This window comes from Eufriesea mexicana, unplaced genomic scaffold (genome assembly GCF_001483705.2).
Source record: "Eufriesea mexicana isolate 0111107269 unplaced genomic scaffold, ASM148370v2 scaffold6248, whole genome shotgun sequence".
In the NCBI taxonomy this organism is placed as follows: Eukaryota; Metazoa; Arthropoda; class Insecta; order Hymenoptera; family Apidae; genus Eufriesea; species Eufriesea mexicana.
This window is the reverse complement of record NW_016914133.1, coordinates 219780-233861: the sequence shown is the minus strand read 5'-3', so window position 1 is coordinate 233861 and position 14082 is coordinate 219780. Positions and strand designations below refer to the sequence as shown.

The 14082-nt window shown below is 28.3% G+C and overlaps 2 protein-coding genes across 2 annotated transcripts in view; one reads left to right on the top strand and one right to left on the bottom strand.

Moving 5' to 3' along the window:
* LOC108552365 (formin-like protein CG32138) overlaps positions 1-5091 on the bottom strand; it is a 75740-nt gene extending 70649 nt beyond the window's left edge. The window contains exon 1 of the mRNA XM_017906871.1: positions 4569-5091. Coding sequence (XP_017762360.1) covers positions 4569-4787 — 219 coding nt within the window. The 5' untranslated portion in view covers positions 4788-5091. The remainder of the gene's footprint in view (positions 1-4568) is intronic.
* Positions 5092-5923: 832 nt separating this feature from the next.
* LOC108552345 (uncharacterized) lies at positions 5924-6955 on the top strand. Its single transcript, XM_017906845.1, has 2 exons — positions 5924-6390; positions 6479-6955. Exons 1-2 carry the CDS (start codon positions 5989-5991, stop codon positions 6953-6955), a joined length of 879 nt encoding a protein of 292 aa, XP_017762334.1. The 5' UTR covers positions 5924-5988.
* Positions 6956-14082: the final 7127 nt, after the last annotated feature.

Sequence of the window (14082 nt, the reverse complement as noted above, 5' to 3'; positions counted from 1 at the left end):
AATCGTGCTACATAAATTCATATCAACGCGTTTTCTTCAACCTCTGATTTATTATATTATAATTATTTTGAACATTCGTTGTATAAAATCATCATAATGATTAAACTGGTATGCCAGAAATTTTTAGGATTATTATAATTGCTCACTATAATCGATCTTTGTGAACTCTAATTTATAGCATGTAAAAAATATAAAATACAAATGTCCTTAACTGAATAATAATTTAACATTTTAATAATAATAGTAGTTTAACAATAGTTTAACGAGTACGACTAAAAAGTTTGTATCAATATTATGCAAGTAATATGACACATATAGCAAGGAGAAAATTCCAAGGATATATCAGTAAAATTAGAAAATAATTCAACGAGATATACGATATTTATGATACATTTATCATGGATACGAACCGCGTTAGTGAGTGGCGCTAGTGTGTTAAGTAGGAAATCGCCTTAAGGCTGCTTTAAAACGCTTACCCGCCAAAGGGTTAATATTACAGTTGGTTTGCTTATACGTTCTTATAATAGTGATACATATTAGTGACAATTTTTAGATATTAATTATAGTTTTTATCGAATAAAAATTTGAGAATTAATCTGAAATTCAGAATTATGTTAAAATTTGTAATTATAAAATGAATAAAAATATAAAATAAAAAGATTTTAAACATTGTACATATTTAATATTTTATTAATTACTTTAAACCAATCTCATTGCCTTTTTCATTAGTCAGGTTATTAATGAAACATTTGGACTTGTGCCGTTGACAATACCGAACCTGCTGCAAACTCTTATTCCTGGAATTTCGTTTGGTCAGTAAAATAAACACAGCTAATACCAGAGGACAAAAGTGCTAATACTCGACATCCGAGTCAACACCAATTCTTACTTAAAAAGAAAAAATATGGTTGCAATAGATTAGTCTGATTTTCTCGATTAATTTTCGATTTTCAATTTGTTTGGTCAACTCTTGCATCTATTGAAAGACAATACAAAAATTGAAATCTATTATTAAAATTTTAAAATTAAAAAATTAAATTTTTTTTATTAATTTTATGAACCTATATTTAGGAAATAATATTATATGAAAAACTATTATATATTTTAATTATCCTTTTAAAATTTGTATATAAGAACAATTTATTAAGAAAAATTTTTTAATTTATGAGGAATGCATTTGTGGTGCAGTAATAAGTTATTAGATACAATTATAAGTATACAAATAAAGTAAAGATATCTAGATACATAGATATGTAAATTCTAATAATTTTAAATATAATTTTGTAATTTTTTCCTGAATTATTAAAATTATTAATAAAAAGGAGAAAAATGATTAAAATCGAATGTTAAATGTTATACAATATATAACACTTTTTAAGTACAGACTATAAATAAGTATAATTTCACTGATCAGAATTTAATTGAGATTAATGTTCTAATTCTCTAAATTTTCCTGTATTTATATTTTAGAAAATTCAAATACATTTAATAGATATGTCTACAACACAATTTATTATACAAATAAATTAAACAACATTAAACCAATATCACTTAGCAAATTAAACATTGAATTAATATCAATAAATAGAATACATATTTAATTAATTAAATTATCTAACTTTCAAGCTTTTCATTAATAATATGTTATTAAAAAGTCACAGACAAATATCGAATACACGGTTCTTTTTACACTTGCAATGAAAAGAAAGAAACGAATCATAATGTCGAAGTTGAAAAGAGTTAATATCATTTTATGGAAAGCCCCCAACGATACACATAACTTTAATTACTAACTTTATTGATGCGTTCCGCACGATAATCAACGTTTTTCCGACTCGATGACTCGGCTACTAAAATAACCGTGATTATGTGCTGACTTATGAAACACTTTCTTTTATCAAATGGGAAACTGTTACGGGACGCAATATTGTTTGAAAAATTTGTCGCTATACATTTTTAAACTTAGTTTTTATTACAATATTTAACAAACTTTACACCTTCATTCAAAAGGCATTCAAAGAATTAAAATTATATATCACGATTTTATAAAGAGAGACTGAGAGGAAAGAATTATGAGGAAAAAGAGAGACTAAAAATTATATAAACTGAAGCTTAGCAATAAATAAATTGTTCTTTCAGTAAATTTTCATTGTAATTTATTTCTCCATTTTGTCATTAATTTTTATATCAATTATTATACAATTACATCTGTAACACCTGTTACTAACTATTACTATTAAAATGCAATAAATATACTAATGCAATGAGACTGTGAATTCTTGATTAGACTGTGATTACAAGACAAAGTATATTTGCTAGATAGACTTGAATTATGATTTAAAGGAAAGAAGGTTACATGATAGAAACCTAACAGTAACATTATATCAAATTATTTACTATTTTAAAACAAATAGAAATTATATTTACATGTAGCATGATAGTCTGATACATACATATCTTTCCTATCCCATTATACATTATAGTGTGTATTTACAAAATCATATTTAAGTAATTCTCTATTTTAAAAGAATAATTTTTAATTAAAATTTTGTTAAAACCAGTAAATAATATATAATATTTGTCAAGTAATTTTAAGAATCAATGATACATACATATCATTCCTATCCTCATATACATTACAGTGTGCTATACAAAATCATATTTAAGTAATTCTCTATTTTAAAAGAACAATTTTTAATTAAAATTTTGTAAAAATCAGTGAATAATACATAATATTTGTCAAGTAATTTTAAGAATCATAACAAATCATATTTAAATAATTCTCTATTTAAAAAGAATAATTCTTAATTCAAATTTTGTTAAAACCAGTGAATAATATATCATATTTATTAAATAATTTTAAGAATCAATGAGCCATGTCAGCACATTAAGATATTGACCATGAAAAATGATTTTTATAAAAATCATATTTTATTCGGCCAACAAAGTACTCGATTCATAAAGGCTATGATAAGCAATGGTATTAAATATATCGTAAACGATTGGATTTCGATAGAAAAATACAACGAGATTCATTTATACTATTAAAATGGTGGAAATTATCGATGTTAAGAGGCAAAATCTCGAAGGTTAAATGCCAAGATGACGAGACTACTAGATAGACAGATAATGAGACGGATGACCGCGAGTTAATGCGTGTCGTAAAGGGGTCTCTTTGTTTATGGTATGTTCGTAGTTGTTGCGATGGTCGTTTCGATGCACAATCGAATCTTATTTGGTGAGAGCTGTCTCTACGTAGGCGTATATCTTTCTATATATTCTTTCTCATTCGTCCATCTCTCTTTCACGTCGCATGGACTCTCGCCTCCGACCTCTCGACATTTCATCCCAAGAGAAAAAATCACTGACCCTCGATGTAAGCGATCGATTCCTGCTTCGAATAATGGCAAAACGTTTTTTGAGGTTAGGATATTCCAATCTACGTTATCAGAATTTTATAATTTATTATTCAAATTATACTTACGCTTTCTCTCTTATACGATTTCATAAAACATTTAACCAAATTGGAATTAAAATAATTCTGTTAATACAAAGATGGCGGACGGAGTGAAAATACTTCCTTTTATTGGTATCCGAATTTCACTGCAATGCAGATAAATATCGACAGTGGAGAGAACCACTGTCATAAGTTCACTCGAGTTCAAGTATTAGTAGCTATATGTTACGGGCCACACGTGTTGATACCGATCAGCTTGTTACTTACATTACACCTCGAGGATAGTAAAGATACGTATGATCGTGCTGTTACATCAACGTCGTACACACGAAAGTAAAAAGCACATCAAACTCACCGTTGCACAGCATATTTCCAAATCTGTCGAATTTATCAATCACCACCTTTATTTCTGTCTGGTGATTGGATTTGTTATACATTTATAGGACGGATTTCTGTCTATTATCGTAAACTGGATTGTTCGACAGTCGGCGAGCCACGTGATTTACAGTCGATCAAAGTGATTCGATTAATATCCTATTACTCTCAACGTTCATGCACGTCGGCACAAATGGAACCTGTATAGCGTTACAAAAGATAGCTTTGCAAGCATCGTTTGTATGCACATCGAGGCACATTTCTCTGAATTACCGAATGCATCGATGCATTTTAACGAAGGCAAACAATACTACTTTTAGAAATGAAAGAAAGATAAACATATAACAACTGTCCAAACTATACCTGTCTTTCATGAAAATCGTTTCTTACAAATAACATAATTAATGGTTTATATTTACAGTAGCAAAAACCAGAGAAAATAAAGCGACAAATAAATTTTAATATTCTGGAGAAAATGCCGTGTTGTTAAAAATAACGTATCAATGCGTCCATGCCAGGCCGCCGGCAATGGTTATAGCACATCTTTATACAGTCATAGAAATCCAACCCTACCTGTACCTGTATTGACAGTTCCACTATCTCATTGCGAACCGCATTAAAAAATTATTCATTTAAAGTAAACTTCCGTATCTAATTCGAACAATACATGCCAGATACGTGAAATAGAAACTGTAAAAAAAAGCAAAGAAATAGAAGCACAAGATATTTCACTCACCAGCACTTTGGTGAAGCGCCTTTCGAGTTCCACAGCGTCAGGCATAGGTTGCCTTGGCGCGCCACGGACGCTGCCACTCCGTGCGTGCGGTCCACCCAAACTTCCCATGCCGAGACTAGGTTGACAGGATTGAAGAGGCGTGCCGCCCTTGATACCACCAATGAACACCTCACGCACACCGCCATCGCTCTCGCCGGCACGGCTCTGCACGATCCCCATTGTTTCAGTCGTGGCTACTATATCCTGCGCTGTTCTTGCACACGAAAATCGTGACGCACGGCAACCGTGGTGGCCAGTACTGTCACACCACGAGAAACGTCAACAATGATGATCGCAACAATTCATCCTCGCCGGAATATAAATCACTTTTCTATTACGACAAACGTCGATATGTGAACGACTCGAACCGGTCCGCGCCGGGTCGTGCAACAGGTACCAAGCCGTCCATCGCGAATATAAACTCTCACGAACGTGCGCGAATCGAAGCACGATCTAAACTCCTCTACCTATACTAGACGAAGCATTCGCTGCATCTGCGGCAATGTCGCTGCTCTTTGACGCACCAGCGCCATTACACATGCGTCGTGAGTGTCTCGCTATAGCGCCACCTGTACCGGCGCGATCTTTTCAATATGGTAACATTTTACGGTTGGTAACCATGAAGTTTCGGACTATTTTATTGTAGATGGAAGCACATACTGCGTGGATGCAAAGGAGGGAAATAATTAAAATCTCGAATTAATTTTAAAAGAAATTATTGATAGTTAGTCATAGCATAAATGTTAGAGTAATTATAATTATACAATATAAATTATGAAAAAGATAACGATAAGATAAATGAAACAAGTGAAAATTTGGTAAAAATATCAAAAAGATAACCTATTTTTTGCGATAGTAATTGAAATTTATTATATAATGTAATATTGTAGGCTATACATTTTTATAACTTATAATGTAAAATTAATTTTATATCTGAACGTAATAAAGAATTCTGTTCGTTAATATCTACATAGTTCTTTAAGACTTGAATAGATGTACGTGATATTTTTAGAAATCTATTTAAATATATATTTGGAAAGATTATCTCTGATATAAAATTTTGAAAATTTTGTTTAGCAATTTATGTGCTAGTAAATATTAATATGAACAAATAGAAAAGATTGTAAAAATATTATTTATAATATGTTTAAATGCTTGAAAGAAATTTTGGGAATAAACAGTAAAATATTAATAATGAAATTCAAATAAAATGTAGAAATATTTGTACGTACCGCATTTGGAATCGATAGATCGATGTTTAAGGTACGCCATTATTTCGAGATATCGATCGGTCGTGTAGCGTCTCTCAAGATAAATAGTATGGCGTCGTTTTAGTATATCGTTTTATAGAAAACATTATTTGTAAATATTTGTAGATTCTATGAGACAACAGTATAGTGTAAACAAAAACTTCAAAATGAAAAAGTCTCCTTTAAGTACGCCAAGTGGTAGCAAAGGGAAGCAAAGTTATAATTGGAAGTCGCACGACCATAAAAGTAGGACAGGTTATAGTTATATTAAAAGTGATAGTTATCAGTGTACTTCACCAAATAGTGGTCATATACAGTCTGCAAATGACTTTATTCCTTTAAATATTAGTACACCAGAACAAAAAAGACTCAGTAGTAATTGGCATGGTTCTGGAGGTCGTAATCATCGTAATTCAGGTAGTGGTGGATTTAACCATTACAGGAACAATTATCATTCAACCCCAAAATCAAATTTCAATAATTCATACTCTCCTTACAAGCTCTCTGGCAAACAATTTTATGGTCAGAAAAAGGTAATTTTAAGTAGTATATTATTAATTATCCGCATGTTTATTAATTTATTAGAATTAAGAAATACGGAATTTGTGTTTTTACGTTTAGGGATACCAAAAAGATGCACGCAGACAGATTAACATATCATCTTATATAGATATGAAATCTTTTTTGGAAGATCCTTGGGCAGAATTAACAAAAAAGTTAAATGTATCAACTGAAACAAATGGGGATGACTCGGTTAAACTTGAACAATCTCTTTCGCCACAATTATTTTATATGGATTCAGAATCAAATTCTGAATGTAAATCTGTAACAAATCTGCATAATTCTTGTTTTAGTTCAGAATCCAGAAATGAATCTTCTATAGATGTAAAATTGGGGTTGGATGATACAAACGCTAGTGGTGTATCAAAAACAGAGAGCTCAATAAATTTAAAACTTGACAATGTAAGATTCAGTCAAGAATCAAAAAATGACAGCATTTGCAATAATAATGATAGTGCTAGTGAAAATATTCATGATGAAAATAATGTCCACGATATTTGTTCTTCAAAGACGAATATAATTCAAGATATTATATAACAGTGACAAAGAACAAAGTGCACTCTTAAGGAGAGTAATTATTCTTCAGTTTAGTGCATGATAAATTGCATAATGTACATACAAGAATATTCAATTGTATATAGTTATTGCAAAATCTACGAAACAATTGTTTCAGATTTTTGGAATAATATTCTAGCATATGAATGAAAAAAGATATTGAATTTTTTAGTAATGTGAACTCTTTTTCTGTTTGGAAGGTAGTTCTATTGCAGAAGCATATCTGATATATATGCAAAATACAATGTATTAAAATTACCTTTTAAATTATATTTTCACAAGAAGGCTGTGAAAAAGATGAATGTAGTTTACATGATAAAATTATACATGTGCAATTCTTTAGTATGTTCTAAAAAAACGTACATATGGGATATAAGGGAACATTAAACACCAATTTCTCACCGATAGATTAAGTCGTTAAGAACAATTGAAAATATAGCTAAAATGCCATGGTATAAATTAAACTCATAAATTTATTTTAAATTTGCTTAATCCGAGCTATTGGCAATTGTGTGAGAAGAGATTTATATCTTTAAACATTGTTGAATATCAACTATTGATTTTACTGTGTTTATTTAAATGTCTATGTGCACTCCTTCTCACAACAACACAGAATTATATGAAGAATTAGTGGTGTATATTGTAATATGCATGTAGACAAATGCAATGCGTTATACACAAATGTAGAATTAAGTAATCATAAAACATGTGCAAACATATATGATATTAATCTTAAATCTTTAGTTGCGTTAACAGTAATATTTTGACATATATATTATTTTCAATTTAAATTGCAATTAATTGTACATTTTTGTTTGAATTTTTTAAATAGCAAATTATCATACACTCTATTCATACTTTGAATTAAAAAGAATATAGGAACATAAAATATGAAACATTTATAAAATTGAAATAATGAAATGGGTAGGGTATTAGGTTTATATGGTTATTATTGTAGAAAAACTAAAGTACACTAAAAATTGCTTATTTCTGAACTTTACACATTTTTATAGCATGTTTTAACAAGTGATGAACTGTAGAAAGTGACAAAGGTGTCCTATATGTTCGATTAACATGCTAACTTAATGTACAAATGACGATCTGGTACAAAAATTTACATAATTTAAGAAATTCCGGTTTATTTCCAAATTGTGATTTTACATAATTGTGCAAAATGTAATTGATGTCTAAAACATTAACTGTATGATTAATCTGTACAACAGAAAATTGTATATAAATATACTTAAATCAGATAGTATTCATTTTAATATTTTGAATTTTATAATATTTACGGTATCAGTATATAATACTTGAATACCTATAATACTTAACCCATATGTTTATATTTTTATTTTTACTTTTTTTTTTGCTATTAAAAGCCAAATTGTTTCTTCAGTTATTTTCTGCACAAAATTACGAAATTTTATATGTATGTATTTCGTATAGTGTCATGAACATAATCATTTGTTTCTAATGAATCACTTTGCAAAAGCTTATGATAAATACCAAGACAAAAGAAGCACTTCGATAATTAATCCAATCGAATGACCTTCGATATCTAACCTTGTACTTTTAAAGGTAGTGTAATACAATGGCAAGTAGCATAGCGTAGGTGTGTGAATAATTGATCGTATATCGAAGTAATCGATGTGAGCTATATATTCCTTGGTATTAAAGTTTTTGCTTTAGTCTCGCAAACTTACTTCTTATTTTGTCATACAATAAAAATTTTTATCATTGATAAAAATAAATCATAACTTTGTCCGACTTTTTATTTCTTTGATTCTTTCGTATTCTTACATTTCATTTATAGTTAATATAAAGTTTTCAAATATATATACATAGTATCCCCTAGACATTACAAAAAGTATTGTTTATGATTACTGCCATTAGATATAGTCATGATGAATATCCTATATGTATATATTATATGTAGGGTGTGATCCGTATACACATTATAAGTATTTTACTTTTGTTTGGAAACTATTGGAAGTAATTACAAAATTTGTTTGGCAATAAGAAGTTCATTAAATTTTTTCGTAAAGTATACTAGGTAACTGTTAATTTGGCGATAAGAGACGCCAAAAAGAAATTTTTTGTACTTTTACTTTTTTTTTCATTTTTATTTAAATATTAGTTTTTCGATATATCATTTTCGTTATGATTTAAAATTTTATTATATTTTCAAAAATTTTAGAAATATGTTGACTGGAAGAGGGTAACAAAAATTATTATGCATATACCCTTATGTATGTTTATAGTATCCTTGGTTTTTAAAATTATAGTCATATAAATTAAATAAGTTATGAGTTGTTAACAAATTGTATAGAATAATAACATTTTAAATCATAGTGACGATATTTAGTGAGTGAAATAGACAGGTTATTTTTAGTAAGAGGAAAGTAATTATAGATATATTGGTTAAAGTTTTAGTTGTATCTCTAATTATATCTATATGGAACTTCATGAACATTGCTTGAATAAAGTTAAAGTCTTATAGAAATAAAAAAAATTAGATATAGAAAAAACTCAAAAAAAGACAGGAAATAATTAAAAAAGGACGGTTTCAGTTTTTATTATACAATAAATCATTTTTATTGTTTCCATAATCAATTATACTAAAATTAGGTAAAAACCATTCGAGTTTCTCATCATATTCAACTTTTTTTTCAGTATTAAATAGAGGTATGCCATTTTCAGTACGTCAAAGTGTCAGCATTCAATGCATCTACCACACATCGCGGTTTTATACATTTTTTTTTATTTGGGAGTATTTTTTATAAATATCATTTTGAAATTTATTTCTTTTTTTTTTCGTATCCAATTGTTTCGTGCAATTTATTGCTGCATATTATAATCATAATTTTTAATTTTGGTCTTTGATAATTATTTTTCAGCACACTTGATTACTTAGCTTTTTGCATGCTTTCAGTCAAAATTGAATCATTGATTTGTCATATTTACGACGTTGTTTTATAATTACAAAATTTTCGAATTTCAATTTGGTTCTTCAAAAATCTGTCTTCAACATTGTGTTTTTTGGGAGACATACTATTCAATATACGAACTAAATAATGACAGGTAAGCATAAACTATTTTTGTTTAAGTTTTTATTATTTTATAATTACTATATATATATTAAAGGTTCTAGAAAATCCCTAGATAATAAAAAAAAAAAAAGAATAAATAAAAAATGGCGAAAATTTGAAACATCGTTTAGGATAAAAATGCTGAAAGTATAAACTAAAGTACAAATTAATTTTAATAAAATATTATATACGAAGATTAAGTATTATTGCACTGTTTTAATTACTCGTTGTAAAGAAAATATCTGAAACAGATTGTTTAGTTTTAATTTGGCATATGATATGTCAAGATATAATATGTTGTTACATTTTATTGTTATATAAAATGAACGAAAGGGTTTCTCGTTCTTTGAAAGTACACCAATGGCACATCACTTATAGCATGAAAGTTTGATAAATTATTATGTATATGTTATTAACAAAAACAAATTTTGCTATGTTGATGGGTATCAAAGAATAATTTGTAACTTTATAGAAATTACTGTGTATGTATGAATAAATAACACATATACATAAAGAATGATAGAAGCTAGAATTGAGTGTGAGTTTCTTCCCAAAGAAGAAAGTAGAAAAAAATATTAAAAATACTTACATCAACATAACAATAGAAACTATTCTTTTTATGTGGAAAATTATGTTTTTTCAAACAGAATTACAATTACGTCGTATATAAATACATTATTATCGATACATAAATGAAATTTCCGTGAATAAAAGATAAATATCTTATTAAACCGTGTACCATTTTTTTGTACCGATTTTTCCCGCTTTTACTTCAAAATGGATTCCAGTTTGATCCAGTTCTTGGAACCATTGCGTATATTTGTATAGTTTTATGTGATTTGATGTTATCTTCGTAGTTTATAGTGCATGTCGCGTGGACATAAATTTATATAGGACAAATATATCTTTTATCAACGACCTTGAATGTTTATCATAATTTCCTATGGTTTATAGAACTGTATCAAACGATCAAATTTCACAAGATTAATATCCATATTTTTTTTTTTTACTTTTTCGACAAATGTTGATTAATTTTTAGTATCGTAATTGGTAAAAAAATATTCGATAATATTTGCATAATAAATATATATAGAAAATAAGGTTTGTTACTTTTTCATCAATATTTATTATTATCAATAAGTTATAATACTTACGATATTCTCGTATATCCTGCAAAGATGTCAAGGGTGTGAAATAATACCGATTATGTTAAGTGTCTATAAATTTTGTATTCTCTTCGCCTTTTACTTTTAATTGCCACAAATCAAATCAGTACAGTATGCACAACGAATTTATCTGACAACAAAGTAGTATCGCTCGTTTATCTACAAGAAGAGAAATTGATTACAAAGATTTAAAGATAGGGGCTAGTTTTCTGTCTTTCTCGTTTACGTGTATTCCATTGCAATTTTGCAATTTTCGTGTAACTTTTCATTTTCTTTCTCTTTCTGCGCGCAACAGTCGTGCACATTACGATGATTTCGCATTATCAAATATTTCAGTAATTAAGTTAAACAAAAATTCGATAATCTTTAAAAAATAATAAAATGTGAAAAAAAATATTTGTCATCTAATAAATTTATTCATGATGTGTTTAAGAATCAAAATTCTTCGAATGATATGGGAAACATCGAAATTTCGAATATCCATAATTTAGTCAAAAGGAGTTATTTAAATTAATTCTTCCAGCTTCTAACAGCTGTGTTCCAGAGTATATCTTTTTGTTTACGTACTTGTACACTAAATTGTATAACTTTATACTTCTTAAATCTACTATACAAAGTTATTTATATAAAAAAAATGTCAACATTAATAGTATTCTAATATAAATTACACTTCTTATTGGTATGTTCACCTGGATTATATAAAAATCACGATGTCTGGTATTATATTTAAATAAGAATCTACTGTGGGTAATACGAAGTTCCTCACTTTAATTCAATCGATAATTGTAAAATTATGTAACTACAAAATTAATATTTCACGCTTCAACAGTTATTGATGAATATTTTATTAATAAAATTATGTTTATATATATTTACTGAATATAATTTTATAATATATAATGTAATTACGAATAACATGTGTGAAAGGGTTAAATTTGTCGTTTTTACTTGAATAACTTTATTTCTTATCTTTGTTAATCTACTGAGAAACGGAAATCTTATTACTGACTTTATTAAAAACTTATGTTTACGTAATTATAAATAACATATTAAGGAGATTTTCAATTCTTACGAATTCTTCGCAACTCAACTATCTTTTTGTTGTATGATACTTAAATAAGATGATATATGATTAATAATATGATATATTTTCATGCAGTTATATACGTTAAACTAATAAATTTCGATTTTTCCAATACAAGACCTTCGTTACACTTTTCATAATAGAAATCATTATCCTGTTGGTGATAACATTGGTCATCATCATAAACTCGAGCGTTTGCAACTATATACTTTCCTCTGCATTACAGGTTACGTATTTTCCTTCTCACTTATTTTTCATGTGAATTTGCAAATAGTAAGTAGGAAACTTGCGAGACACGGTACAAGCTTCGTCGATCAAATGATCGTTTAATATAGCACTGATCTGCTTTAGATCAACATGATCAGAATTCTAGTCTAAGTACATATATGTATATATATATATACAGAGATACTACAGTCGCTTTAAAACGCGTGTCTGCCACCATATTTTTTCGTTTTTTATTTCTTTCAAAAATTGTTTAATTCGGGATTTCTTAAAACTGACCCATTGTAAGAGAATATGAGCTCTTCTTTACATACTTGGTCTCTTTGTTTAAAGCTATGATTATTAAACATTGGAGGTAATTGATGCTCTTTTTCTTCAACAGAGGGCTCACGCTGTCATCTCGTTTTACTGATTAGTTTGCTAATCATACGTTGATTCTTAACTTATGTACTTATCAATTTTGCGGTGTATATTTTCGTTGTATAAATTTTGGACGCATTTCCGTACAGCATATTATATTAGAAGCTTTTAAGTAGCTGTGAAAAGAATAATTTGTTTTTAAGAAAGTTTAAAAGATTATGGTTTCAAAGATTACTCTTTTTAATAACAAAATGTTATAATACTTACAATGATTGTGAAAAAATGATTGAAAAGATAAAAGATTGAAGTTTCTGTTAGCTATGATAATGTAGAAGAGAGTGTGATGTAAATTGTACACTGTTATTATGATTCTTAACATGATTATGCAGGATGAGTCTCATAACGCTGTCATAGAACAATATCACTTTAATGAATACACGATGACAAACACTTTTCGTAACTTATTATGAATAAGGTTACTCATGAAGTCTAAAGTATTTTTAGATATGTATGCATTTCTGTAAAGTTCTTTTAATACAACGATGCATGTAGCACGATTACCGATAATACAGGTACAAGAATGTTTAGATGGCGTTTGCGTGCGACACAGTGTTGCGATGTTGATTTTCGATATTCTCGGTCGGTAGATCACCAGCGCCTATGTTTACATTCAGGCGAAAAGTAGAATAAACGCAACATTCGCATGGTAGCAGCAGTAACGCGCAGGTTGTTTATACCACGTGAATAATGATTTATAATATATCATCGTGTGAAAGAGCTCGTAAATTTTAAAACTGTTTTGATTCTTTCGAAACGAAAGAGATATGTATATTATTTAAATGGTATAAAAGAGAAGACTGTAAACGTAGAAATTTTCAACGTAATGAATAATTTGTCTCTTGTAACCTAAATTTCCCGAAAACCATTTTTAAGAATTCATTTCATTTAATAAATACCGACTTCACATTTGTTAGTGATTTTATATGTTCGGTAAGTCGTGTTCATTAAAGTGATAATTATATTATAATTGAGTTTATCTGTAATTTTTCAAATGTCACATAATCCTAAGTGATATGCAGTATAATTATACGCAGCAATAAAATAATTGATGATATTCCTTCCCTCATGTAAGTAACCTCAACAGCATTTAGGTCGAAGAAATGAATCATAATAGATTATTTTCTA